At 49.3% G+C, this 27,216-nt stretch overlaps 2 protein-coding genes across 2 annotated transcripts; one reads left to right on the forward strand and one right to left on the reverse strand.

Annotated features, from left to right (window-relative positions):
* Nucleotides 1-1,307: 1,307 nt before the first annotated feature.
* Nucleotides 1,308-12,975, reverse strand: WRAP53 (WD repeat containing antisense to TP53; the record flags this gene model as incomplete). Its single annotated transcript, XM_082679891.1, has 10 exons — nt 12,225-12,975; nt 11,979-12,077; nt 11,376-11,487; nt 3,540-3,628; nt 3,260-3,350; nt 3,018-3,150; nt 2,262-2,470; nt 1,951-2,054; nt 1,670-1,804; nt 1,308-1,554 (listed from the first exon to the last, which is right to left on the reverse strand). Exons 1-10 carry the CDS (start codon nt 12,626-12,628, stop codon nt 1,308-1,310), a joined length of 1,623 nt encoding a protein of 540 aa, XP_082536017.1. The 5' UTR covers nt 12,629-12,975.
* Nucleotides 12,976-13,793: 818 nt separating this feature from the next.
* On the forward strand, nt 13,794-26,251 carry TP53 (tumor protein p53). Its single transcript, XM_082680013.1, has 11 exons — nt 13,794-13,910; nt 21,821-21,922; nt 22,060-22,081; nt 22,171-22,428; nt 22,867-23,053; nt 23,134-23,246; nt 23,477-23,586; nt 23,929-24,065; nt 24,153-24,226; nt 24,654-24,760; nt 25,322-26,251. The coding sequence occupies exons 2-11, from the start codon at nt 21,849-21,851 to the stop codon at nt 25,401-25,403; spliced, it is 1,164 nt and encodes a 387-aa protein (XP_082536139.1). The 5' UTR covers nt 13,794-13,910; nt 21,821-21,848; the 3' UTR covers nt 25,404-26,251.
* The last annotated feature ends 965 nt before the right edge of the window (nt 26,252-27,216 follow it).

Consider the following 27,216-nt stretch of genomic DNA (forward strand, 5'->3'; position numbering starts at 1 on the left):
ATAACCTTGAAGGCTCCGCACTTTACAAAGTGGGCTGAGTTGACCTTCTCGACTACCTGTGTGAAGTGGGAAGGGCAGGGCTTAAGGATCCCCGTGGCAGTGATGAAGAAACTGAGGCTCAGAGAGGCCCCGTGACTTGCCCAAGGTCACACGAGGAATCTGGGATAAAGCCGAAACCAGACCCAGGCTGCTGAACTCCCACTCCTGGGGTCTCTTTTGTCACAGCCTCCTAGACCCTCTACTGCTATCTGGAGGTTGACGAAAGGCAAGAGATTCGGGGGTAAACTTGGGCCCTTCTTAGATGGTTGTGGGGAGAAATGGGGCCGGGAGATAGGGAGAACCTACAACCCAAAACCCGCATGCAGCCGGAAGGGCTGTTTCCAATTATCCTGGGGGAAGGGAGGAGGATTTGCCTTTTTGGGTGTAAGAACCCTGGCTTTCAGCACCTCTGGGCAGAGGTGACATTCCTCTCCCCTCTCTAGTTGTCACAGGCCTCCAGGACCTTCCCTTAGGCTGTGAGGTCCAGAATCAAATCCTCTGCTGACAGTATCTCTTCAGAGACCCCCTTCTCAGTGTGTGGCAAGGTGGGGGGAGGGGGGAGCCACTGCTTGAAATAACATACCCCCCAAAAAGACAGAGCTGATAAATGAAGAAACCAGACCAGCGACAGCTACTGAATGACTCTCGCCCTTGTCCTGCATCTAACGGGAATACAAAATGTGACATGTGTGTTTTTCGGCACCTTTACTCTTTCATGTGTGCCCTTGACTCTGGCTACTCAGTCACCTGCCTCCTGGGGGAGTCCGGGGGGGGGGGGAGGCGGTCCTCCTGCTCCCCTTCCCCCAGAGCTGACTAATGGTCCCTCTGCTGCTGGATGATGGTAAATAGTGTTGAGCGGGAGTGAGCGGGTGTCTTGTCTGTCACCATCTGCACAGTCTCACACAGTCACACGCAACAGTCTGACACACAGCTCCTGCCACTCCTGCTCAGCCACACTCACCTGACCCCTGCTGCCCCCACCTTGGGAGTGAGATTTCAAACAGGTTCCCCCCTTCAGTTTACCAAGTTGCCTAGCAACCAGCCAGTCAATGGCATGAAGCCCCACCCCCCACTTACTTGACTTCACACCAAGCTCAGCAGCCCCATTGGTTCCCGCCTAGTCCCACCTCTCAAGCCTGGTTTCAGGAACAATATGCCAGTCCCCAGTGCTGCTGGACCAGGGAGCCCGCTGGTACCCCTCCCGGCCCCAGCTCCATCATCTGCCTCCCCATAGAGACACAAAGACTCTAATATCATATAAAACCTTTTTATATAAACTCACGCCCACCTCCCTCTGTCCCTCCCTGTCCCTTCTCGTCCTGGTGAGCATCAGGGACACTGGTATCCGGGCCGCCCCCACACCACCAGAGCTGAAGCTGACATTCAAGGTGGACGTGGCGCATGGAGAGCAGGGGAAGGTCCACCTCCTCCTCCCCCTCGTCCCCACTCTCCGTGGGCTCCGGAAACACACGCTGACCGGAGCCAGTGGCCAGCAGAGGCAGGCTAGGGTGCAGGCTGTAGGGAGAGATGGGCGGCGCCAGTCAGCACCATGAGCCAGGATGCTTGCTCCCTCAGGGATTTACCTTTCTCCCCGACCCAAGCCCCCAAATCTGCAGAATTAACTTATGACCTCACTCCATTGGTGCAGTCCTTCTGGGGCAGGAAGCTCAGCACTGGCTCCGGCCTCCCCTCGTGCCCAGCCGCACCGGTGTCCCACACGGAGACGGCCCCGCTTGTGCTGCCGCTCACTAGGAATTGCCCGCTCCTGGGGAAGAGAGGAGAGGCTTGCTGGCATGCAGGCAACACCGGGGGCAGGAACCCTGCACGGTCAGGGGCTGGGACCCTACAGGTGGGCTCTGGCATCCCTGGGGGCATCAAGACCCTGGGCAGGAAGGGCCCACAGTCACTCACGGGTCCAGATCAAAGTAGATGCGCTGATTGGTGGTCACTTCACGACTCAGGGACCACAGTGGACGCCCAGGCTGCCGGAGATCCCAGCACAGAAGCTCAGCATCCTAAGGACAAAGAACAGGAGCCTAGAATCGTTTCCACCCTCCACTCCCCCACTCCCAACACATGCCTGCTTCCCTCCAGTTTTATAAGCACTCCTTTAGCTGGGTTGATTTTTTTTTTCCCATGCCCATCTCCCAACACAGCACAGACTACATCCCCACTCCTGCCTTTTACCCCCCTGCTTTGGGATCTCAGAACATGATCCCTACCTTACGGGCTCCTGAAAAGAAGCGATTCCCATCGGGGTGGAAACAGAGGTGGGTGATGCCCCCTTGGTGCCCTCCCAGCAAGGCAAGAGGGGAGCCATCGTCCCAGGTGTACAGACCCAGGGAGCGCCCGTAGGAGCCACAGGCATAGAGGGGCTGGGTTGGACTGAAGGCTATGCAGGAGATGATGCCGCTCTGGCCCTGCTTTTTTGCTAGAAAGGGAAGGAACAAAGTCGGGGAGAGGGCAAGAGCACCTGGCATTAACCACGCTAATCAGAGGTGCACCTCTGTCTCCCGTCCCAGAGCCCATGTGCTGGACTCAGTGCCTCCCCCACCCCGTTCGTTTTAAGCAGGATGAAGACCTCTGATGCTCCCTAGATCCTTCTATCCCCTGCAAAGCCCCACTTCTTCCCTCTCAAACCTGTTTTTCCTTGAAGGGCTGGAAAGCAGAAGGCTTATAGGAAAAGGGAATCAGCTTTACCTCCAGTTTCCTGGAGATACCAAGATTTTGGAGATCAAAAGGTACAGGGCACGGAGCTCAAAAGCGAACCAGCTCTTTACCCAGAGGTAAAGTTTCGTCGCCTCCCTGAGTCTGTTTTCTTCCCTGCGCACTGGGCCCAACCTGCCCCACAGGTCTGTACTGAGGATGATGTGACCCCCGCCTCAACCCTGCACGTGACCCCCTGGCTCACACAAGGCCCCTCTGCACGTGGCTGGGCCCTTTTCTCTCCTCCTCCCTCAGAGGCGTGGACTGCTTACCAAACGTGGCTCGGACCTCACAGTCGCGGCCGGGCCGGGACGTGGAGAAGATACGCACGGTCCGGTTGAAGCCACAGAAGAGCTGGGAGCCATCCGGGGAGAAGCAGAGTGAGTGGGCTGCCGTCAGCTCGTCCTGGGGGTGGGAAAGGGCTGGAAATAGGCCTAGCAAAGAGCCTCAGCCATTCTCAAGGAAGGAGAGCTGGGCCAGGACGAGCCCTGGGACTGGGCGGGGAGGTCCCTACCAGGTGGTTGTAGGAGCGAAAGGAAGCCCGGAGCTCTCCAGTGAAGGCATCCCAGATGTGAATCGGGTTCTCCCGGCTGCTGCTGGCCACGCTGAGAGAGACACGGACACTGAGGCCCCAGTGCTGTCAAAGGAAGGGGAGGAAGCCAACTGACCGGCCCTCTCAGCTCACATCTGAAGGGCACAGCAAGCTTTCCTCCTCCCGAGACCCCTGACTCTCTCAGTGGAGGGTCCCCTTGAAATGGGGGCGGCGGGGAGGGGAGGCGAAAGACATCACTTACTAGGAGGTGTCTGGTTGGGCTGAAGACATCAGAGAATACCAGCAGTAATCATAGATGGTGTCGCCTTCCACCATTCGAAGGACGGGAGCCTGGACAGAGATGCGGGGATGCCTGGGTCACTGGCGGGAAAAGGAGGCCCACTCGGAAATCTAGCAGTTTTATGGCAGAGGGAGATGCTCTGTGGGCACTTAACCAGGTAGGAGAAGGCAGAAGGCAGATCCTGAAGAACAGGATCTTGATCTCAAAGTTCAAGGTTTAGCTCAGACTTTAACATCAGACTTGGGCCACCAAAAGCCATGCAGATTTACCCTTTTGCTTTTTCAACACTTAGAGAGGAAGAAACAAGTAATATCCCAACCCAGAAACAAAGAACCAACCAATGATACAAATATCTACCGAGTGCCTACCAGGCGCCATTTGATCCTCTAAAAAAAATTACTGAACAGTTCAAACAAGCAAAGAAGTATTAAAACAAAGCCAAACAAACCCTGTGAGTTCTCCACGTAGCTTAAGAAGCAAAATATTTTACCAAACGGTTAAAACCTCTTCCCAGTGAAACCCTCCCTCAGAGGTAAACACCATCCTGAATTTATCACTCTCGTGTATTTCTTTAGGAATACATTCAGACAGAGAAAAAAACAATATATACCATGGTCTTGTGTGCTGTTAAACTTAATACGAAAGGTAGCGAGCTGTATGCATCCCACCGCAATTGTGAGATTACGGTGACACACTGAGCTCAAATTCATGCATCTTCCCTGCTGTACAGCGCTCCACTCACCCATCCCTCTCCACTGACAGTCACTGGTGTTTTCCCAATTTCTGGCTAGTGTGCTGTAACATTCTGGTACCCGTGTGGGAGGGTTTCTCTGCAGTTTCTGCTAAAGAGGGAATCACTGGGGTTCTACAGTCTGCGCTCTGCCAGCTCTACTAGATCATGTCACGTTTTTCCCAAAGTGCTCATCCAAATTTACTCTCCCCCCAGCAGCGTGTACGAGCGCCTGTTGCTCTGCATCCCCTTGGTGTTGTCAGACTTTCAAATTTTTCTCAATTTGAAGGCTGTGAAATGGTATTTCATTACGATACAAACTGGCGTTTCTCAATATCTAACCAGTGAAGTTAGACATTTTTGTGTTTAAGGGCACCTTTTCCTAGTTTTTGCTCAGTTTTCTCCTAGGTTGTTGCTTTCTTCTTACTGACTTGAAGGAAATCTTTACATCAGTTGGATACCAGTCCTTTGGCGGGGTGACGTCACCCCTTTGGCCCCTGGGTGATGTCACCCAGCCGTGAATGCAGGGTTCACTTCTCCACCCTGAACCCTTGCATCCGACTGCCTGGTGGAAAGCTCCACTGGGGCATCCCACGGGGTCCTCAAACTCAGTTTCTCTGGAACAGACCCAGCCTCTGCAGCCTGTGAACCTGCTGCTCCTCCTGGGCTCCCCACCCAGTTCTCAAGCCTGAAATGTGAGCACCTTGACTACTACTACCCTCCACTCCCTTTCCTCTCCTGGTCCAACCCAAGGCCAGAGCTTGCCAACTGCACCTCCTAGGTTCGCCTGAACCTGTCCCCTTGCCTTCAATCCCACGTGAAGCCACTGCCTTCTTGCTAGCATTTCTACACGTTCCCCCAGCCTCCCTGCACCCCACACTCCAATCTGCCCCTCCATTCTCCACCCTGCAGCCACACTGAGGCCCCTGGAATCCTGTACAGCGTCACTCTCCTGCTTAAAACATTGCAATGCCTCCCCAAAACCCTCGGTATAAAACCCAATCTCCTATGAAGACTTCCCTTACCAGGCGTCTACGCCATACCCACCTTTCCAGGCTCATCCCTCATCCCTGTATTCACTCTTGTAATAGCTCCACGTCCCATCATCCTGACTCTCAGTTCCTAGAAGGTGCCAACTCCCTACACTCCTGAACTGCACGCTTTCACGCACACTAGTCTCCAAGTCTGGAATAGTCTTCCTTCACTTCCCCCAGCGACTCTTCCTGGTTGAATCCTAATCATCCTTTGGGTCTCTTAGACACTTCCTCCACTGGGAAGCCTCCCCAACCCCTCGAGCTGAGCCAGGTGCCCCGCTCCACGTTCCAAGAGCCCTCTGTGCCCTCCACGCTACAGCGTACCCATCTGAGAAGGCAGGAATCATGTCTGTCTTGCTCACCACTGTTTCCCCAACACCTAGTGTACAATCAGCAGTCAAATGTTTTAATGGGAAAAGGAAACAGAAAACCGTTCCAATAACATAAGGCCCAAAATAATAGCAACTTGAATTAAAACAGAGGCAGTCAAGTGAAGTGGATAGATTAGGAAGATCACAAGAACTTGATGGGATTTGGTAATTAACTGGACATGGGGGTTAGGGAAAAGGAAGATTAAAGGAGGAGACCCTGGCTTCTGGTTTGGATACCTGAGGTCACCAAGATGGTGGAAGGACTTGGGGTGCACAGGAAGGCTATGAGATGCCAATGTCCTCGGTGAGTTGGGGAGAATCGGACAGCATAAGCGTCAAAGGAAAAGTTTTTACAAAGTGAAAGAGCAATTGTCTGGATATAGCATTTAGGAATGAGGACACTCCCTCTCCAACCTGAGATATGTGGGGCACAGAGGATGCACAGTCCCTCCCAGAGAGGGTACAGGAAAGGGAAAGCCTCAGGCAAGAGCCACGGGGTACAGAGAGTACTCAGCGAAGAAGTGGAGAGTTAGAAACAGGAGTTCCAGAAAGCTCTGTGAAAAGGTGGAGAAGGGAGGGGAGGAATTGGGAAACTATGGTGGGAAGAAGCAGTACACAGATGTACGAAAATACCCCAAAATATCCTACCCCAATTTCCCCACCTATACAAATGTTGTCCATTTCCACACTAAACTTGCAGACATTAAAAATGAAAATGCCTAATGAGTATTTAGGTATTTAGGCTATGATAGAATTGGTACACTCATATTGTCAACAGCAATAATAATAATAATAAAAAGAATAAGCAGCACAAAAAGCTTTCGAAAACGAATTGACTATCTGTATCACAAAACTTAAAAAAGAGATATTGATTCTCTCTGACCTGGGGTGTTTCTTACTTGTAAAATTTCTGATTCTCTGAAGAATCTCCATCAAAACACATGGAGATGTTCACTGAAAAATAATTTATGATATAAAAATCCTGGAAACAACCCAAAAGTCCAAAACAGGTGAACAGGTAAGAAAACTATCATAGGCAGTCAGTGAAATACCATACACCATCAAGCATAACTATGAACACTGGAACACCGTGAAAAACATTTACGATACGATTGTTAAAAGAAAAAACAGTGTACAAAACCATCTACCAAAGAGTTACAGCCACACAGAGAGCTCCAGTACCTGGACAGAGCTTAGAAAGAATGTAGAAAAACTTAAAGGGCTGAATCTTGTAGAGTGGTAGGTAACAATGACTTTTTTCCCTTTTTTTTTCAGCCACACCACGCAGCCTGTGGGATCTTAGTTCCCTCACCAGGGACTGAACCTGGGCCCTCGGCAATGAGAGCACCGAACCCTAACCACTGGACCGCCAGGGAATTCCCACCTTTTTCCCTTTTTAACATTCTCATTTCTCTCAAGTGAATGTGTACAATAAATATTTGACCTCTCACATTTCCAGTTTCCTCTAACTACCCCTACTCCTGAACTCTTTCAGGCTGGCTGTGCCACGCCCACCCAGCCCTGGTTTCTGGACACCACTGGTTTCTGTTCCAGGAACCAGGGCTAGGAGTGCCTTACAGCTTGCACACAGAATTCACATGTCTGCAGCCTCCGATCTCACAGAGATGCAGGTTAGGCAGGCGTTCAGGACCGTCCCCGGAACGCACCCTTCTTTCACCATCGAGGCCCAGCACTCCCACGAACCTCAGGCACCAAAGAAGTCCTAGGCTTCCGGGCCATCTGGTCTCACCACCACCTGCTCGCTGCTCAACACACTCCCTGATCGGCCCCAATCCCACACTCCTCCCTGCCCCCCAAATCCTTACCCCTTGGCCTCTGAAATTCCCACTCTAGAATCTTCAAACTCCCTTATCTTGCATCTTCTCGGAATGCCCTGCCCACCCACCTGGACCTGCCCGACGCTGTGGCTTTCTCAGGCTGAAATGTCTTTCATTCTCACTCCCCTCCTCAGTACAAACATCAAGGTCATTTCCAAATCTTTTCACCCCTCCAAACTCCACCTCCTCTGCAGTTCCTGCCATCACATTAGCTCCCTGTTTTTGTTTCCCTCCCTCATTCACTGAGACTTTCATCTCCTGGTTCAGTCTCTCGCTCCCCACAAATACTGTTACTCTCGGTGACGTGCACTTCCACCAGGACTTTGAGCTTGCAGTTCTCTCTGCCCAGCATATTCTTCCCCAAAATATCACGTTGGTTCACTCCCTGACTCCCTCAGATCTCTGCTCAAATGTCACCTGAATAGTGAAGGCTTCTCCGACCGCCCTTTTTATTTTTATTTTTGGCTGCACCGCACGGTTTGCAGGATCTTAGTTCCCAGACCAGGGATTGAACCCGGGGCCATGGCAGTGAAAGCACCAAATCCTAACCACTGGACTGCCAGGGAATGCCCCCAACCTCCCTTTTTAAAATTGCAATGAATTCCCCCAGTCCTCCTCTCTGCTTTATCGTTCTCCGTGGTACTTGTCAGATATATATTTCACTGTGTTATTTCTTTATTGCCTGTTTCTCACACTAGAATAGAAGCTTCACAAAGACACAGACTTTTGTCTGTTTTGTTCCTGACTGACCCCTAGCAGCTAAAAACAAGCCTGGCACATAGAATGCGCTCAATGAAAACTTGTTGAATGAATGAATCAATGAAAGAATGAATAAAAACACCCAACACCCTGGCCTCTGCCATTCCTTGACTTCCTTAGCACCCACGGCCGTGGCCCTCACTCTACACCAGGGGCCCACTCCCAGTCGAGTCATCACTACAATCTCTGACCACCATCTCCAACCCACCCAGCTCCCTTGCTCTGCCATTTCCACCACAATTGTTCAGCTTCATCAGAAACCCATTCACAATCCATTTTCTTACCCACTTTACACTCTGGTCAAGCACAACAGGTGTACCCCTGCAGACACTCTCAAAGTATCCCTGCAGACACTCTCGAAACAACCCTTGTCTTTCTCTCCTGGCAAACCCCAGCCAGACCTCCTATTCCTTCTAGTCCATGCTTGCATCCAACTAACACCAAGGACTACTAGCATGTACTGAACACTGACTACATGCCAGGCAATACTTTAAGCACTTTACCCTAATTCTTTTTTTTTTTTTGGCTGTGCCACACAGCGTGCAGGATATTAGTTCCCCCACCAGGGACCCAACCCGTGCCTCATGCAGTGGAAGCATGGAATCTGAAACACTGGACCGCCAGGGAAGTCCTACCCTAATTCTTTTAATCCTCGCCACAACTCTATGAGGTGGGTGCTATTATTATCATCCTCATTTTACAAACAAAGAAACTACAGTCAACTTACTGGGGAAAGATACACAACCACGCTAACTGGTCTCACTTTACATGGTTGACAACAAATTTCTAGTGGGCACTGAGCAAAGAATAGCAATGCTACTCTACACCAAGCATTCCTTGGTGGTTTTGATTTTCTTCTCCCCAGGACCGATCATCTCACACCTTCTGCTCTCTCCCCACAACACTCTGCTTTCAGCTGATAACATCCCCTTTATGCTTCACTGAGAAGCCAAGAGACAGAGACACCCAAATCTTCCCACAACCAAACAGCTGCCTCTGAACGCATCCTCTGCCTTTCTTCCCATGGCAAGGAAGGGCTCTGCGCCTGTCAGTCTAGTCCTTCAATGTGCTCTGGATCCTGTCTTCACCCAGCCACGCAGGGACTTCGTCACCATCCCCGACAACAGCAGCAATTCCTCCCTCTCTTGCGGGGTAATTCTGACCTCACAGAAGCATCTTGTTCACCTTTCTTTAGCCCCACATTCCCTCCGGTCACCATTCCATTTCTCAGCTCCCTTTCCCAGGAAAACACTTCCAAAGAATTCTCTCTTCCTCCTACCCTAATTACCTTCTACCTCCAGCACTTCTCTGAAAGTGCTCTCGTCAAGGTCACTATGTCTTCTTGGGTCATTCTCTAAATTTGCCCTCACTCTTAACAGCATGAGACATGACTCTTTGCCTCCCCTTTTATAATTTCTCCTGCACCCACCTCCATGTGCTGGAGAGTTCCAGGCTCTGCTTGAGCCTTCTTCTTCATCTACACTCTCTCTTGAGATTGACTCCGTTCTCAAGACACAAGATACCATCAACGTGCTCTCCCGCTTCCAAAGTATATCCCTAGCGCCCTTCGCAAAGTCTCTCCTTAGCTTTACATTTCACATTTAAAGTATCTAAAAGCCCAGATTTCCCTGGTGGCGCAGTGGTTAAGAATCCGCCTGCCAGTGCAGGAGACACGGGTTTGAGCCCTGGTCTGGGAAGATTCCACATGCCGCAGAGCAACTAAGCCCATGAGCCAAAACTACTGAGCCTGCGCTCTAGAGCCCGCGAGCCACAACTACTGAGCCCACTTGCCACAACTACTGAAGCCTGTGTGCCTAGAGCCTGTGCTCCGCAACAAGAGAAGCCACCACAATGAAGAGTAGCCCTCGCTCACCACAACTAGAGAAAAGCCCGTGCACAGCAACGAAGACCCAACACAGCCAAAAATAAATAAATAAATACATAAATAAATAAATTTATTTATTTATTTATAATAAAGTTATTTTTTAAAAATAAAAAAAATAAAGTACCTAAAAACCCTTGACTTCTGTCCCAATACCTCTTCATATCCTCTGAGTAAACTGTACCCCCATCCACCCAATTGACTTCCAAGTCCTGTGAAATATACTTCAAATCCACCCACATCTATCTCACCTGATATCACCCTAGCACAAGCCAACATCATTTCTCGCCTGGACCGTGATAAATGCCTCCTAATGAGTCTCCACTCTTGCCCACTCACAATCTATTCTCTAGCCGTTATTTTGTTCTTCTCTTTTAAAATCTCTCCCACGGCTTCCCCAAAAACACTCCAAATGCCCTACCCACAAGATCTGACAAGATGTGGCTGCTAGCCACCTCTCCACCCTCACCAGGCTTTCCCCCTCACTGGCCTTGGTCCAGGCACACTGGCTTTCTTTCTGTTCCTTGAACACACAAAGCTCTTCCCCAGCTCTGGGTCTTTGTAGCATCTTTGCCTCTTCCTAGAACGCTCTTTCTACAGCTCTTCACATGACTGATCTCATCATCCTTCAGGTCTCAGCTCAAATGTCTCTTTTTCAGAGAGTCCCTCCCTGACCGACCGTTTTATCTAAAGCGGCATCCTCTAGTTAGTCTCTCCTCATTCTGTTGATTTCCTTCGTAGCATTTATTATGATCTGTAATGAACTTGATTATTTATTGGACTACGTTTGTTGTCTATGTCCCATACAAGAAAGCAAAGCAGCTCTTCATCTGTCACATTCATTACTTTATCCCAACACCAAACACAGTAAGTGACACACTGGTAGTCATTCAATAAATACCTATAAGTCAATTAAAAACCACCGTGAGAAAAAAAAAAAAAAAAAAAACCACCGTGAGAAATCCACTAGTCTTTTATGGAAAACACATATTCTTAACTAAAGAAGGACAAACACCTCTTTAAATGACTTCAGAATTCAGGGTAGAAAATGCTACCTGTGGAACCTCATGGTGAGATGTCCTGCCTGTGAACAGGAAACACGTGGACTGTACTTTCTCCATCTACAGGAAGGAATTAAATGCGCAGTGTCTGATGAAGGGGCAGAGTTAGCCCCTACCCTTACCATTTCTGCATATTCCAGCTGCTCCCCCTCATTGTACAGCTCTGGGGGCAGGTTGTAAATCCGCAGGATGTTATCAGCACTATTGGTCAAGATGCAGGAACCATCAGGGGCCCTAGGAGTAGGAAAGAGTTAGAAAGCTGGACAGACCTGTATTTTCCACGTGTAGGACTAGGGCTGAGCTGACCTCTGGTATAGGTAAGCACCCCCAAGACCTTGAGGAAGTAGAAGACACACAATCACAAATGAATTTTTTTTTTTTTTTTTTTTTTTTGGTGGTACGGGGGCCTCTCACTGTTGTGGCCTCTCCCGTTGCGGAGCACAGGCTCCGGACGTGCAGGCTCAGCGGCCATGGCTCAGGGGCCCAGCCGCTCCGCGGCATGTGAGATCTTCCCGGACCAGGGCACGAACCCGTGTCCCCTGCATCGGCAGGCGGACTCTCAACCACTGCGCCACCAGGGAAGCCCACAAATGAAATTCAAACTCAATCCAGAGGAATTCTTACTCCTTCTCCCACCATGGTGGATCCTTCTCCCAGATAACTGGGGTATTTTAAGGTGGAAATCCTGAGCGTGATTATCTCCCTGCCCCATTATGCTTACTTACCACTTACAGCCTTTCAAGAAGTTCTCAGGTTGGGTGCTGAACTCTGACCAGGAACCGCTGAGAAACCGAGGTACCTGGGAGAAGCTGTAGCTCCAAACGCTGGAAGGAAGATGGGGGAACAAACCTGGATTCACCAAAGCAAAGTGGAAATGGGCCTGGAGAAGTGGGGCTGAGGACTGGCGGATAAGATATATCTCACACTTCCAATCTCCACAGATTCCTGAGCCACCTGCTATCACCACTTACGTGTATCCCTCATCCTCTGGAGCGGGTTCCTCAGACACACCTTCCACGTCTTCTCCGGGCCCCAACTCTGGCCTGTTCGTTTCTTCTGCAGGAAGGCTCACATTTTCAGAAAGTTCTTGCTCTTCGACTCGAGGGCTCAACTCACTAGGAATACCAAACCCTGTTTCCAGGGGAATGGAGAGAGAAGCTGGGTCCCCCTCCTCCAGCTCCTGGGACACAGCTGAGACAGCCATGGGATCTGGGGACACCCGGGGCGGATCATCGCCATCGGGTGTCGGTGGCATCAGTTCAGGGTCCGTATTTTTATCCATCGGGGAAGCCTGAGGAGAGAGAGGGGCTGGAGCTGGGGCCCGGTCTGAAGGAAAGCAGTCCGGAGCTAACAGTGGCGCCTCCGGTGTCTTCATACTGCAGAGGAAGCGCGGCAGACATTGGCCGCGGCCAAGCAGTTCTCTTACCGCCGGCTACCAGCTGCCGGGCCCGCGGAACGGCCAAGACCGCTTCAAAGTTCGCACGGATCGGGATGCAGAACTGGAGAAACCCACCAGTGCCTTCCTTCTTCCCCCGGGAGGGGGCAGAAGGCCAGGAGAACCGCGGAACAGCAACGTTAGAAAGCACGGCGCTCTTCAGCCTGCTCGGTCGCTACGAGCCACCTCTTCTCGCGGGATTTGGGCACACCTTTCCATTGGACCTCCGCATCCCGGATCAGACTTCGCGGGAGACCCACGGAGGGACAGGGCAGGGACGTAACAGGTCACGGGTTATGTTCCCATCAAGCCCTGGGGCTCCTAGTGGCTGCTGGGAGTTGTAGTCCAAAGGCTTCTGCCTCGGCGAGAAGTGCCTGAGCTCCCCCTGCGGTCTTCCACGATCATTCTTAAAGCATCTACTCCTCTCCCCCACCTGCAGAGGGCGATAGCGCTATGTTTGATTTTACAGGTTTTAAGCCTCTTTTGCATCTCGTTCGCTAAATTCTTCAGACCTCCGTCTCTTTTCATTCATTCAATAAATATTTATTACTGAACTCTTACTTGCTACCCAGTACTGTACTAGGCACTGGGAAATACAACAATGAATAAGATAGTAGACAAGGTCTCTGCCCTCCTAAGGCTTAGGTTGCTGTGTATTCAAGGCAAGGAACAAATCATTTCAGAAAGTGATAGGGGCTGTGACATTTAGCTGTTGAGTATAAACTATCCAGCTATTTAGGAAGAGGAGTTTTCCAGGCAGAGGGAACGACAAGTGCAAAGGCTTTCTTCCTTTCACCTTCATATTTGACACAGTGGCAGAATTCTACCAAAATGGTTTCCACCAATTGTGCCCTCACGGCTCTGGCTCGTCGAACTTCCCCACCCCAGATTCTCAGTAGCTACAGTACCAATACTGCTAGAATCCTGACTCTCCCCGCACCTCCTCTCCTAATCTCAGTTCCCATCGCCTCCGCCCGCAGGGGAATTGCTTGCCCTTACTTGTCATGGCGACTGTCCAGCTTTGTGCCAGGAGCCTCGCGAGGGTTGCTGGGATTGGGATTTTCCCCTCCCACGTGCTCCGGACTGGCGCTAAAAGTTTTGAGCTCTTCAAAAGTCCAGAGCTACCATCCTGGCCGCAGGTAGTAGCTGGGGTCCGGGGTCACCTGGCGTCCAGCCTCGGAGCGTGCATCCCAGGACGGTGACACGCTCCCCTGAGCTTCGGGTAAGCTCTTGACTGAGCCTCATGTGTCCTCTGTGAGTCACGGGCTCTCGGCTCCGTGTATTTTCAGCTCGTGGGAATAGAGGGGGCTGGGGGCGGGGCACTGGGGATTTAGCGGTTTTGGGGGGGAATGCAAGCTTGGCTAGCGGCACCAACAGAGGAATGCAATGTTGGGAGGCCCGAGTGTAGATGATGGGGATGTTAGGACCAACCGAACTCCAAGCTGAACACTTGGGCGGGGGACTGGGGCTTTGGGGAAACTTGAGCCGGCCTAAGGGGTTCTTCCAACCATTACCACCCCATCCCAGGGTGTGGGGGATTCCGAAATAAGACGCACAAAGCATCAAGGTCTGAGACTTTCGGATCTCGGAACTTTGGGGATTCGTGGCTCGGGATTTTAGAGCGTATGGCATCCCAGTGGAACCTCGGGCTCCATTCCGAAGTGGTTATTCGGGGTGATCCGGGAAGGCCAAGCTGCTAAGGTCCCATAACTTCCGGATCTTTGTCCTTCCTGGAGTGCTCTTTCCAAATGGCCCGTGGCTCCGCTAGAAGGAGAAAATCCGGTTAAAGACTGTCAGTCGTGGAAGTGGGACGTGCTAAATGAGAGATTTGCCCCCGAAGCCCGGCAGACCTAACCCAGCCTGAGAGGCCCGGGAGTCCTGTTATTGTTTGACTCTACATTTACATTTCTGCCACTTGCAGGAGCATTTCCGGTTTCTTTTTTCGGAACAGACCACTATTCACCCTATGTGAGGGAAGTAGAAAGAGAAAAGGTCTTTTAGACTAGTTCCTATTGCTTGCGGAGGGAGGCTGATAACCCCCTTTACTTTTTTTTTTCCCCCCCCTCCTGGACTACTTAGCTACCGCTTTTGGAAAGGAAGAGGTATTCGTTTTCATGCAAACCTCAATCCCTCCCCCCTCTTTGAATGGTGTGCTCCACCCCGGTCGACTGCTAACCAGGCGGACGCTACCATTGCGTGGGATGGTTTGTTTTTTTGCTTTAAGTGTCTGAGGGCAGACCCTGGGTATTTTCGAGAATGGGTACATCTGAGCATTAAACGATAAAAGAGTGTAACGATGGGTCGTTTGTTTGTGGCGGAGGAACAATTTCTTCTGTATTCGGCTTTGGGCTGAGACATTCCCATTTCGGACGCAGAGTGAACGTCTTGAAGCGGAAGGGGCGGGGCTTGGAGAGGGGCGGGGCCCGAGGTCTAATATGCAACTCTCCAGTCCCGGCTAGTTCTGGCCTGCGGGAGGCGGCGAACCCCGCGCGAAGTCCGACCCGTAACCATTTTTCCCGCATTTTCATCGTTTAGGGCGCGGTCGCCTACCACGCACCTGCTACGAACCAGACACAGTGCGCTGTACTTGCGTGCTTTTTTCTAAATTGGGGGTAGCATTTACACCCGCCGCCTATCAAAATACAAGTTTCTCTTGCTTCTTCCCTATCTTTGACCCCCTACCTTTATTTTGATTTGTGTCACCGTGGATTATTTTTGCCTGTTGGAGAACTTCTTATATCTGTGAAATTCACCCATTTTATTGCATGTATCAGTGTATCCGTATTTTGCTCCTTTTTATTTTAATATATTCCTCTGAATGAATAAACCATCGATTGTTTATGCATTCTTTTGATGGCCTTTGAGTTGTTTCCCATTTGAGATTATTTTGAATAAAGCTGCTATCAGCATTCTTGTACAATTACTTTTGTAGTCATGTTTTTATGTTTCTTGGATAAATCCTTAGGAGTGGAATTGTTGGGTCATAGAGTGAGGAGTAGATCTATATATTTTTTTAATTCTATTAAAAAGTTTTAATTATTCAAAGTGGTTGTACCATTTTACACGCCCACCAGCAGGATATATCCTGTCTTAGGATTTGGTTTGTCAGTCTCTCTAATGTGGCACATCATTGCGGTTTCATTTTGCAGTTCTCTGTTAACTATGTTCAACAGTTTGCATGTGCTTATTGGCCATTTCTGTGTTACATGTGAAGAGAGAATGGGTACATCTGAGCATTAAACGATGAGTCTTTTCCCCATTTTTAAAATTGGTGTATTTGCTTTTTGTGTTGTTGAGGTGTTGAAGTTATTTGTACATTCTGGATAGGAAGAGTGTATCTTTTGTCAGATACGTGTATTTTCTCCTGACCTGTTGCTTGCTTGTTTGTTTAACAGCTCTTAAGAGGAGCAGAAGATTCTTTTTTCTTTTAAGTGGTTGCTGTGACCTGTTTAGGAAATCTTAGCCCAAGGTCATGAAGATATTCTCTTATAGTTTCTCATATATTTTCTTCTAGAACCTTCTAACTTTAGGTTTTACATTTAGGTCTGTGAGCCATAATTAATTAACTGATAATTAAGAATTTTTTCATGATGTGAGGTCAAGGTTCTGTTTTATTTTTTCTTAATGGATATCCAGTTGTTCTAGCTCCACTTGTTGAAATAGCCTTCCTTTCCCCACTGAATTGCTTTAATTGGAGCGCTTGGTCCATTTACATTTAATGCAATTATTGTTACATTTGGGTTTAAATCTGCTGTCTCAGTGGTATTTCCTATCCTTTGTTCTTCACTTCACATTCTTGAGGAAGAAACAAAACCAATCTCACATAAACTCTTTCAGAATATAGAGGAAGTAACATTGCCCAACTCATTTTATGAGGCCAGCGTAATGCTGTCAGCATATATATGCAAAAACCTAACAAACTTTAGCAAATCACGCCTAGTAATATATAAAAATGATAAATATATCGTCCCCAAGTAGAGTTTATCCCTGGACTGCAACATTGATTTAACATTCAAAAAATCAATCAGTGTAATTTGCCACATTAACAGATTAAAGGGTAAAAATCCTATGATCAACTTCAATAGATGCATAAAAAGCTGTTGACAGTATGCAACACCTGTTTGTGATTTTAAAAGAAAAACCAACCTCCCAGCAAACTAGCAGAGGAAACTTCCTCAGTCTGATACAGTGCACCCCCAATCAAGTTACCATTAACAACATACCTAATAGTGACAGACTAGAGTGAATGCTTTTCCTCTAAGATAAGGATTTGACTCTGGCCTCTTCAGCATTGTAAATTAGAGGTCTTAACCAGGCAAGAGAAAGAAACGTAACAATTGGAAAAGAAGAAATTAAATTGCTTTATTCACAGATGGTATGATTGTGTACACAAGAAGTCCTAATAGAAAATTCATTTTCACACTATGAGGACTAATAAGTGATTGTAGCAAAGTTACAAGTTTCAAAGGCAATATACATACATTGTATTTTTATATAATAGCAACCTTGAATCCAAAGTCAAAAACATGGCATACTCAGGGATAGATTTAACAAAAGATGGACAAGAGCTCCATATTGAAAACTGCAAAATACTGCTGAGAGAATTTAGGAAGATTTAAATAACGGAGAGATACCGTATTCATGGATTAGAACACTTATTGGTGTTAAGGTGTCTGTACTCTTCAGAATGATTTAACTCAATGACTTAAAACATTGTTTGTAGAAATTGACAAGCTGATTCCGAAATGAAACAGTGGTACAAAGTTGGAGGTCTTAAGATACCCGATATCAAGATTACTGTAAAGCTACAGTAGGACAACAACCAATGAATAGAGTATGGGAAGAGACATAAATATGGTAAATGATTTTCTACAAAGGCACCAAAGTGAATCAGTTGGGAAAGGAAAGTCTTTCAACAAACAGTGCTGAAACAACTGAAGCAGAAAAATGGATTTTGCCCTCTACCTCACACCATACACACAGTTAATTTGACATGGTTAATAGCCCTGAACATAAAACTTTCAGAGAACACAACATCTTTGTCTTGGTAGGGGTGGGTTACAGAGCTGTATCAAAATTTGTCAAGTTTTGTGATCAAAATAGTATGATGCCATTTCAACCTTTGTACATTTTACCTCAAAAACATTTGTGGGGCTGTGGGGAGTGGCTAGAGGTATAGATGAGACAAAAAAGGCAGAATGTTGATTATTCTTGAAGCTGTGTGATGGGTACTTGGGACATTTTTCTGTTTACCTTTTTATATGGTTAAAATTTTCCATAATTTCTATTTATTTTTCTTTTTTAGATATTTTTTATTTTGGAAAAATACAGGTACAAAAGTAACATAACACATATCCCCACCAAATAATTTTAACACTTAACATTCTGTCTTATTTTTGTCCATATTTTAATTACACAAGTAATGTATGGATACCATCTTTTTACATTTTTCTTTGTTAATAAAGCTAAAACCTCCTTTGACTCTACCCTCAGTACCCTAAGCATACATCCCCCTCTCCCTGAGACCATCACTATCATAGATTTTGTGAATTTTTATTCTTCTTGCCTGTGTTTCATACTTTTACATACACATGTTTATAAGCGATAGTCATTATATGTATTCATATTTCTATATATATGTATATATATGTTGTTTTGTTTTGTTCCCCCTGTGCTGCCACGCAGCATGCTGGATCTTAGTTCCCCGACCAGGGATCAAACCTGTGCCCCCTCTAGTGGAAGCCCGGAATCCTAACCGCTGGACCACCAGGGAAGTCCCTCATCTTATATTTTTAAATTCCATGAACCAAATTACTGTGTTTTGCTTTTTTCTTGCAAATTGTATTTTCACCCAGCATGTTTGTGAGCTGTATTGGATTACATATACAGATAATTCATTTCCCTAAACCACTGTAATGAATACACCACGTTTCATTTACCTATTTCCTATTGATGGACAGTAAGGTTGTTTCTTGTCACCTGCCATTAGGAACAACGACATGAATATTTTTGTGCAAGACTCCTTCTGTCGCCCCCTGCAACCACTTTTCTAGGACGTCCACCTAGAAGTGGTTTTGTGGAGTAGTAAAATGTATGTGTTTTCAGTTTTACCAGATGCTGCCTTATTTCTTCCCAGAATCAAATTTTTTTTTTTTTATTTTCCCAATCACATAGCTTTCAGCCAAAAATTTTTTTTACATCAGACTCTGGGTGGAGCCAGAGGAGCATAATTATTTAGAGCTTGGGTGTGGCTTCAGACAGCCCAGGTTCAAATCCCTGGCCCTGCCGCCTGGGAGCTTTCTGAGCCTGGGTAATTCCTTTAACCTCAGTTCCTCTCTTCTGATGATAGCACCTACCTTACTGGCTTTTTGAGAGGATTAATGAGATTAGCCCCTGAAAGCAGTGGATCCAGATAAGGTCTATATAAACAGCCACCACTGTTATGATAGGCCGTTGTTATGATGGCGATCAGGCCTGCCCCTCCTTTGGGTCCCAGCTGAGTTTATTGCCTTCCCACCAGGGCTGCCAGTGTAAATGTTCTGCCTCCGCACAACCATCATGACACCCTGATGCTCATACCCATGGGAAGTACCTACTCTGAAGAGGTTTCCTACAGAAAGAAACATTGAGAATTCAGTTGTTGCCGAGGTCTGAGAGAGGGAGACCTCCTATGTCCATGGGGCTGTCTCCCCGCAGTGGGACTGAGACCTTGGCCCACCATCCCAGGACAGCCCCTCCTGGCATGTTTACTAAACAGAGTTGTCTGAAGGAGGGGAACTAGCATGAATGCAGGCAGGACCACAAAAGCCCCACCCCCTCGCAATCACAAAGCTCTCACTTTCCAACAATAATAGAGAACAAATAAAATTGGGATAATCATATAAAGAGAAGCATCTATTGAGCTCTGACTAAGCGCTAGGTGCTTTTCTCAACTCTTTATATTTCCTATAACAAGTGGGGCCCTATTTTAGAGCAAAGGATGCTAGGCACAGAGAGGTTAAGCAGCCTCCCAAAGTTACACAGCTATTAGATGGTGAGCTTGGGGTGCAGGCCCAGCCTGTCTGCCTCCAGAGCCCAGGCTCTGCCACATTTGCCATGGGAGCTTTAAGATAAGTGAGGTCATGCAGCAAATTTAAGTGACAATACAACATCAAACCAAGGGCCTCTGAGCCCCATCTCTGTTGACACGAGCCTCCCTTCCATAAAAGTCTCAAAGTTATTTTGATCATCGATCTAGGGGGAACCCTAGTCCTTCTCCCCAAGGCAGATGTTTGGGGTCCCGCTGCTGTCCCCTCTTGCCTTCTTCCATGTACGTTCATGGTCCATCCCCCATCAGCTTTGGGAGCTATGATAAGAGGCCCTTTTGCCAACCTCTCAGTTGGCGGACTTTCATCGCTAAAATCTGCACCTTCAGACTTAACTGATTACAAATGAGAGCTCTGCAGGTTAGTCTGTAATGAAGTAAGCCTCTTAATTCTAGACCTTCGAACAGTCATTTTTCATAAAAGCTCATTCACTCACCTGTGTGTGTTGTCGGCTGGTCACTTAACCTCTGTGAGACTTTCTCACCTGTCAAGAGGCAAGTGTGGTTATCGGGACAGATAAGGTAACCCACGTGAAAGGATTTTTTCACACTCTAAATACACAGGAAAGCAGGTTCTGTATCAACATAAAGGTGCAGGTGAACCTTAAGGGAGATTAGAAAAGAGCCGCTTGCTTGGGCGTGGTGCGGGAGGTGTTTGTCAGTGCCATTGAGACAGCAGGAAAAATGTACTGAACAGGGACTTTTTCAGTGGCATGTTTCTGAGCAAAGCTGATGACAAATTTGGCATCAAGAAAGAGGGCATGGTGCTAACAAAAGATCAAGATAAAAAAATTAATTACATGGGACTGAGTGAACTGGTGAGGATGATTATAATTTTTGTGACTTTCTGTTTGAATAAAAAAAAAAAATCCCACAAGGACTCAGAGGCAAAAAATATACAAATCAATTTTCACTGCAAAGTAAAGGAGCTGTTACAGTGGAGGATTCCTGGACTGAATGTCAATATCATGACAGTGTGAGTGTGTTTCGTGTTTGGTAATTGCAATCATTGTTGCTTTCGTTATGGTGATGCATTTAGAATGCTTGGTGTCAGTCTGTTTATCTCTTGTAAAAATAAAATACAGTGTGTGTGTGTGAAAAAAAAAAGAATTCACACATGAGAAAAAAAAGAACTATGCATAAAGTCTTACTTACTCTAAGGTTCACCTTGTACCTCTCCTGTCATACAACTCGTCACTTTCCCCATCATATACCACCAAATGCCAAAAAGAAATCTGAGTACTCTGCGGTCATGGCACAGGTATTTCTAAAGAGAGGAACACCTGTTCCAAAATCACTAATCCGAGAATAAATATATGGGGAAATGAACTGGGAACAAAAAGGAAAGAAAGAGGGCATGATGAAACCATTTGAAAGCTGGCCTGAGAGACGAGACGATGGCGGCAGGGCGGTGGCCCGGACCGCAGCCACCGCTCTGTCCCCTTTGTTCCCTCGACCGCTCGTAAACCGCTCATGGCCCGGGTACGTCGATTCACTTATTCACCCCAGTTATTGAGCCCAACCAGGTTCAAGGCGTTATGCTGATAACTGGTGAACAAGACAACTTCCCTGCCCTGCCAAAGTTTATATTCCAGTAGAGCAGCGGTCCTCAGCCTTTCTGGCACCAGGGCAGCCAGTGGAGCTCAAGCACCAGAGAAAGGAGAGGGTACTAGGAGATGAGGTCAAAGAGGTGGGCAGGTCCTGGGTCCTGAGGGATTTGTAAGCGGGGGGTGAGGAGCCGTCCCAAGGGAGCAGGTGGGGAATGGGCGGGTCAAGGGAGGTATCTTCCCCCAGATGGAGGGAGTTGGCTGAGAGTTGTTTCAACCTTATTACCACAAAGGAGAGCAGAAATAGGTAGACACTGAGGAAGGCTTCTGGATTCAGTGGTGGGAGGGTTGGAAGTCCCTCTCTGCGTAGTGAGGAGTCGGTGGGGGGGGGGGTCCTGCCCCCGTAGCAGATCCTCAACACCCTGGCGTGGTCTGCGCACAGGGCGAGGTGACCCTGGGCTGGGTATGTCTCACACTGGATCCTCGCCTTTCTCCCCCCAGTGGCCACACTGCCTCCCAGGGAGCTGTAATGGAGGAGTTGCAGGCAGAACTCGGCGTGGAGCCCCCTCTGAGTCAGGAGACGTTTTCAGACTTGTGGAAACTGTAAGTGGAGGTCTGGAGGGAGGGGCAGGTTCACTGCTGAGCCTCTAATAACCCTGCCCCACCCGAGTCCCCAGTCCCCTAAGTAGAGACCTGTGAGAAGCAAAAACCAGTACTGACTTTCTGCTCTTGTCTTACAGGCTTCCTGAAAACAACCTTCTGGTAAGGGCTGGGCTGCGAGAAGGGCCCAGGGGCTGCAGGGCTGGGGGCTGAGAACCTGGCCTTCTGACTCTTGTCTCTCCCGTCCACAGTCCTCTGAGCTCTCCCCAGCCGTGGATGACCTGCTGCTGTCCCCAGAAGACGTCGCAAACTGGCTGGATGAACGTCCAGATGAAGCCCCCCAAATGCCGGAGCCCCCTGCGCCAGCTGCCCCCACCCCAGCCGCCCCAGCACCAGCCACCTCCTGGCCCCTGTCGTCCTTTGTCCCTTCCCAGAAGACCTACCCTGGCAGCTACGGGTTCCGTCTAGGTTTCCTGCATTCCGGAACAGCCAAGTCTGTAACCTGCACGGTAAGTGGCCCTGAGGGGCTGGCTTCCCTGTACAATTCGATGTGTGGCCCCTGTGCCCCGGGGTTTCTCTGTACGGAACTCTAGGGTTCCACTTCAGCCTTTGGCTTTTTGTCAGTCTTTTTACATTTTACCTAGTTAGTCTATGACCTTTGACCCCAGTCCCAAAGTTGCATTTCCCCCCTTGACCTTGGATTTTCATCCTTCCCATCACATTCTCAGCATCTGTCGTGAGGCCATTCTTTTTTTTTTTTTCTTCACTCTCATTCATTCTTTGGCTTTTGTAAGTAAGCTTCTGGGATGTAGGAGCCCGACCGTGCCATCTCTAGCTACCCTCCCCCCACAGGACATGGCTTCTAGTCGGTACTTATGCAGTGTTTGTTCATTTGACCCCTAGGTACTTGTGTCCTGACCTTCCATTCATTCTTCCTTCTCCTCCAGTATTCCCCTCCCCTCAACAAGCTGTTTTGCCAGCTGGCCAAGACCTGCCCGGTGCAGCTTTTGGTCAGCTCACCACCCCCGCCCGGCACCCGGGTCCGCGCCATGGCCATCTATAAGAAGTCAGAGTACATGACGGAGGTTGTGAGGCGCTGTCCCCACCATGAGCGCTGCTCTGACTATAGCGACGGTGAGCAGCAGGGGGCTGTGGATGGGCAAGGCTGGTGCCCGGAGCCCCCAAACCCCTAATTCCTCCATGATTGCTCTCAGGTCTGGCCCCTCCTCAGCATCTCATCCGGGTGGAAGGGAATTTACGTGCTGAGTATTTGGACGACAGAAACACTTTTCGACACAGCGTGGTGGTGCCCTACGAGCCGCCCGAGGTCTGGTTTGGCCACTGGGGTCTCTGGGGGAAGGGGGTCAGAGGGGTTTGTCAGTGACCATCCAGGTGGAAGATGGAGGGCTTTCTCCTTCCTTGATCTCCCACAACCCGGTGAGGTGTGCAGAGCAGATGGGTTATCCCCATTCCACAGCTGAGGAAACAGAGGCTCACAAAGGCTAACAGCTTCCCCGGGGCTGCATAGCCTCACCTGGGGCCTGTGCTCTCTCCCAGGTTGGCTCTGACTGTACCACCATCCACTACAACTTCATGTGTAACAGCTCCTGCATGGGAGGCATGAACCGGCGGCCCATCCTCACCATCATCACACTGGAAGACTCGAAGTAGGGACAACACGCCGCCCTCCACGCTGGCATGCTCCTCCCTAAGCTCTGCCTCTCTCTGTCCCCTGGGCTCTGCCCTTCACCACTTTCTTCCGTGCTACCAGCCATCTTTCCCTCACTGCATCCCCTTGGTAGACTTCCTCTGCTGCTCCCTCCCAGTTCTCTTTTCTCCGGCTTTGGGATCTCTCTAGCCTGTGGCTTCTCAATCTTCCTGGAGCTGGACCTTAGGATCCATGTAGGATGGGGGTGGTTGGGAGTAGGTGGGGCCTGGTATACAGGAGAACAGGGAGGCGGGGCCCACCCTCCTTACTGCCTTTTGCTTCCCTCTTCTTACCTGGGTAGTGGTAATCTGCTGGGACGGAACAGCTTTGAGGTGCGTGTTTGTGCCTGTCCTGGGAGAGACCGCCGCACAGAGGAAGAAAATTTCCGCAAGAAGGGGCAGTCTTGCCCTGAGCTGCCCACTGGGAGCGCTAAGCGAGGTAAGCAGGCAGGACAAGAGGAGGCAGAGAGGGTGCAGTGCTGCCCAAGATTCACTCTTTTCTCGCCTTTCCTTGCCTGTATTCCAGCACTGCCTACCAGCACCAGCTCCTCTCCACCACAAAAGAAGAAACCACTGGATGGAGAATATTTCACTCTTCAGGTACCAAGTCTGGGAGAGAGAGATGCAGGCTCTTGCCACCACTCAGTGGAGGTTGGATAAGGGAAGAAAAAATATAAATGTAGCAGATGTGAGGTTAAGCCCAGTTTCTCTAGACATCCTTTCCCTGTCCATGGCATTGACTCTTGTAGTTAGTATTATTGGGTTGACAGATTTAAGTTTCAAGTCTAGCACTCCAAATGCTATTTTCTTCTTGACTGCTTTGCCTGTATTTAGGACATTTGCCATCAGGGGGCAGTGGTGCCTTGAGACAATGGCTCCTGGTTGTGCCTGACTTCAAACGCCAGCTTGTACCTTAACACACGTTTTAAAGAAGCCTCTTCCAAAAAGAAAATTGTTAAAGAAAGCATAAAAACGGTTTCTATGATTTTGCCTAATACTTCTTTATCCCCTTCCTTCCCTGCCACAGATCCGTGGGCGTGAACGCTTTGAGATGTTCCGAGAGCTGAATGAGGCCTTGGAGCTGAAGGATGCTCAGGCTGGAAAGGAGCCAGGGGAAAGCAGGGCTCACTCTAGGTGAGTGACCCGGGTCCCCTCCCCTGCCTTCCTGTGTTGGAAAACCATGGGATTCCATTCTAATCCTGCCTTCAAGGTAAAAGGCTGGAACCCTGCCATTGGGTCCCAGCCCTGCCCAGACATTCTTTAGTCTTCCTCTACTTTCCTGCCTCTGGGGGTCCAGGGGCATGGATATTTCTTTGCCATTTCTAACAACCCCTAGACCCTCAGAGCTAGGGTCTCAAATAGGGGACTGATAACTGTGGGAGTATAGGACACAGTGTCAGAGTTTGGGGTCAGATCCTCCGCCCTGCAAAGTACTGAGGAGTCCTTTGTGGCCTGGTTACTTCCCTTCCCAGGCTCAGTTTCCTCATTTGTCAAATGGGATAAGGGAAGACTGAGAGGTTAATACCCACAAGTACCCCAAGGTGCTCAGTCAGCATGTCTGCCATTGGTGGTGACCATTTTAACTTAAGTTCTCCTTGCTCCCACCTCAGGCCCTTCAAAGCCCAGGTCCAGGAAGAGGGGCCCAGAGCTTCTCAGTCAGATGATGTCATCTCCCCTCCCCCTCTCTCCTCACAGCCACCTGAAGTCTAAGAAGGGGCCGTCTCCCTCCCGCCATAAAAAACTGATGTTCAAGAGAGAAGGGCCTGATTCAGACTGACATCTTCTGCTTCCTGTCCTCTATTGACACCCCTACCCTCGTTCCCCCCTTCCCTGCCATTTTTTGGGTCTCAGGGGCTTAAACCTCTGCTTGGTGCAGGTGTGCCTCGGAAACACCCTGGAATTCTTCCGTTTGCTCGGCCTGGGGCTCTGCTAAAGAGGTTGGCCTGCACTCATGGTTTTTGGGGGAGGTAGCTGGGGCCTTCCAGCTTAGCTTTTAAGGTTTTCACTGTGGGGAGCATTTGAGAGAGGTAGGAAAACGTTCCTGCATGTGAGGAACATTTTATAACCAGCATACACTGGGTTGGAAGCCCGGTTCTCTACCATGCTAGCCATGGAAGCTATCTTAAGTTGTTGAGTTTCTCCGAACTTGATTGTCCACATTTACGAAATGCCGATAATCATACCTACCTCACGGAGTTTGTTGTGAGGGTTAATGAAATAACGTATGTCTGACCCCCAAACCATCTTTTTATTACATGATGTCTGGGACTTAGTGCCTTTGTGGGTGCTGGTTCTGTGTCCCCCTTGGTGGATGATTTGATAGTTTCTATGACTGGACGGCTGGGCAAGGGGAAGGAATTTCCAAGTCCCTTCGCTCCTGGCCCCGCCAAATCCTACCTAACCTCTTGGTGAACCTCAGCACCCAAGGGGAAATCTCACCCTGTCCCACTTCCTGGAGGATTCCATCCCTGGTGTATCTACCGAGATCTGTTTTATTTCCCTCAAATGCTCAGGCAGATTTCTTTTGTACTCTGCAGGGCACATCTGCATTTGTCACCCGCACCCCTCCTCTTCCCTTTTTATATCCCATTTTTATATTGATTTCGTATTTTACAATAAAACTTTGCTACCACCTGTGTGTCTGAGAGATCGGTGCCAGTGCAGGGTGCCTGGGGCCCACAGTGCAGGGGTGAAGAAGGGGGTGCATTTGGGAGGCAGCCACCTGAGTCTTCAGGGAGCATGTTTGGGGGGCCCAGCGCCCGGGTTCCGGGAGGAGAACAAAGCCTGGTGACTGGGTCAGTCCGCAGGCTGCATGACAATAAGGGAAGGGGTGACTCCATTCATAACTCGGGAACCAACTGTCCCCCTCTCCTCTCCTGCCAAGGCTGGCACAAGGTCTTCTGCTCCTGCTTCTAGGATTGGGCTTCTGCCCCCTCTCAGCCTCTCACCAAGGATTATGGGATTTAAATGTCTGATTTAGCAAGCCTGAGCCTCTGGGGTGGCCATCTGCTCCACGGGAAAGGGGCAGGATACCTGGGTGCCCAAGGGGAAGGAGGGCGGGTGCTAATGGATGAGGAGAGCAGGGGGAGGCCTGCCAGCCGGGGTCCCCAGGAAGTGGGGGCGACTAAGGTGAGGGCTGGGATGTGGGACTGGGGCCTTCCCAGCATCCCCTCATCCGGGCCTCATGCCAGCCAGCTGAATGAATTGAAGCTTTAAACTCTGCCAGGAAAACCTTTCAAAGGGCTTCTTGGGGTAGGGAGGAGAGTCGAGCCTGGGGAACCCAGCACTCTCCCCAACCATTCTGTCCCTTAGTGCTGCCAGCTCCCAAGGAGGAGGGCTGGGGGCGAGCTCTCCCCATCAGCCGCTGCAGCCTGAGCCAGTGCTCGGAGGGATGGCCAGACAGTGGGGACGTGGCTCATCCTGCCACCCTGGGGGCAGAGAGAGGGGAGTAAGATCCAAAGGGGCTTCTGGGGCCACTGTCCTCTCAACCTGGCTTAAAGTGCCTGTGGGAGTCCCTTGGCTTACCCCGAGGATCCCAGACAGCTGTGAAGCCACTCGCCCTCCCTGGCCTCAAAACCACCTTTTTTCTT

This window comes from Grampus griseus (assembly GCF_964374135.1).
Source record: "Grampus griseus genome assembly, chromosome: 20".
Classification (NCBI taxonomy): Eukaryota; Metazoa; Chordata; class Mammalia; order Artiodactyla; family Delphinidae; genus Grampus; species Grampus griseus.

Bases quoted from the DNA above. Each gene is read 5' to 3' on its own strand.
- TP53 (XM_082680013.1), top strand. From the start codon at position 21,849: ATGGAGGAGTTGCAGGCAGAACTCGGCGTGGAGCCCCCTCTGAGTCAG. The intron at 22,082-22,170 runs GTAAGGGCTGGG...TCCCGTCCACAG, and splicing joins TTCCTGAAAACAACCTTCTG to TCCTCTGAGCTCTCCCCAGC. The intron at 23,247-23,476 runs GTCTGGTTTGGC...GCTCTCTCCCAG, and splicing joins TGCCCTACGAGCCGCCCGAG to GTTGGCTCTGACTGTACCAC.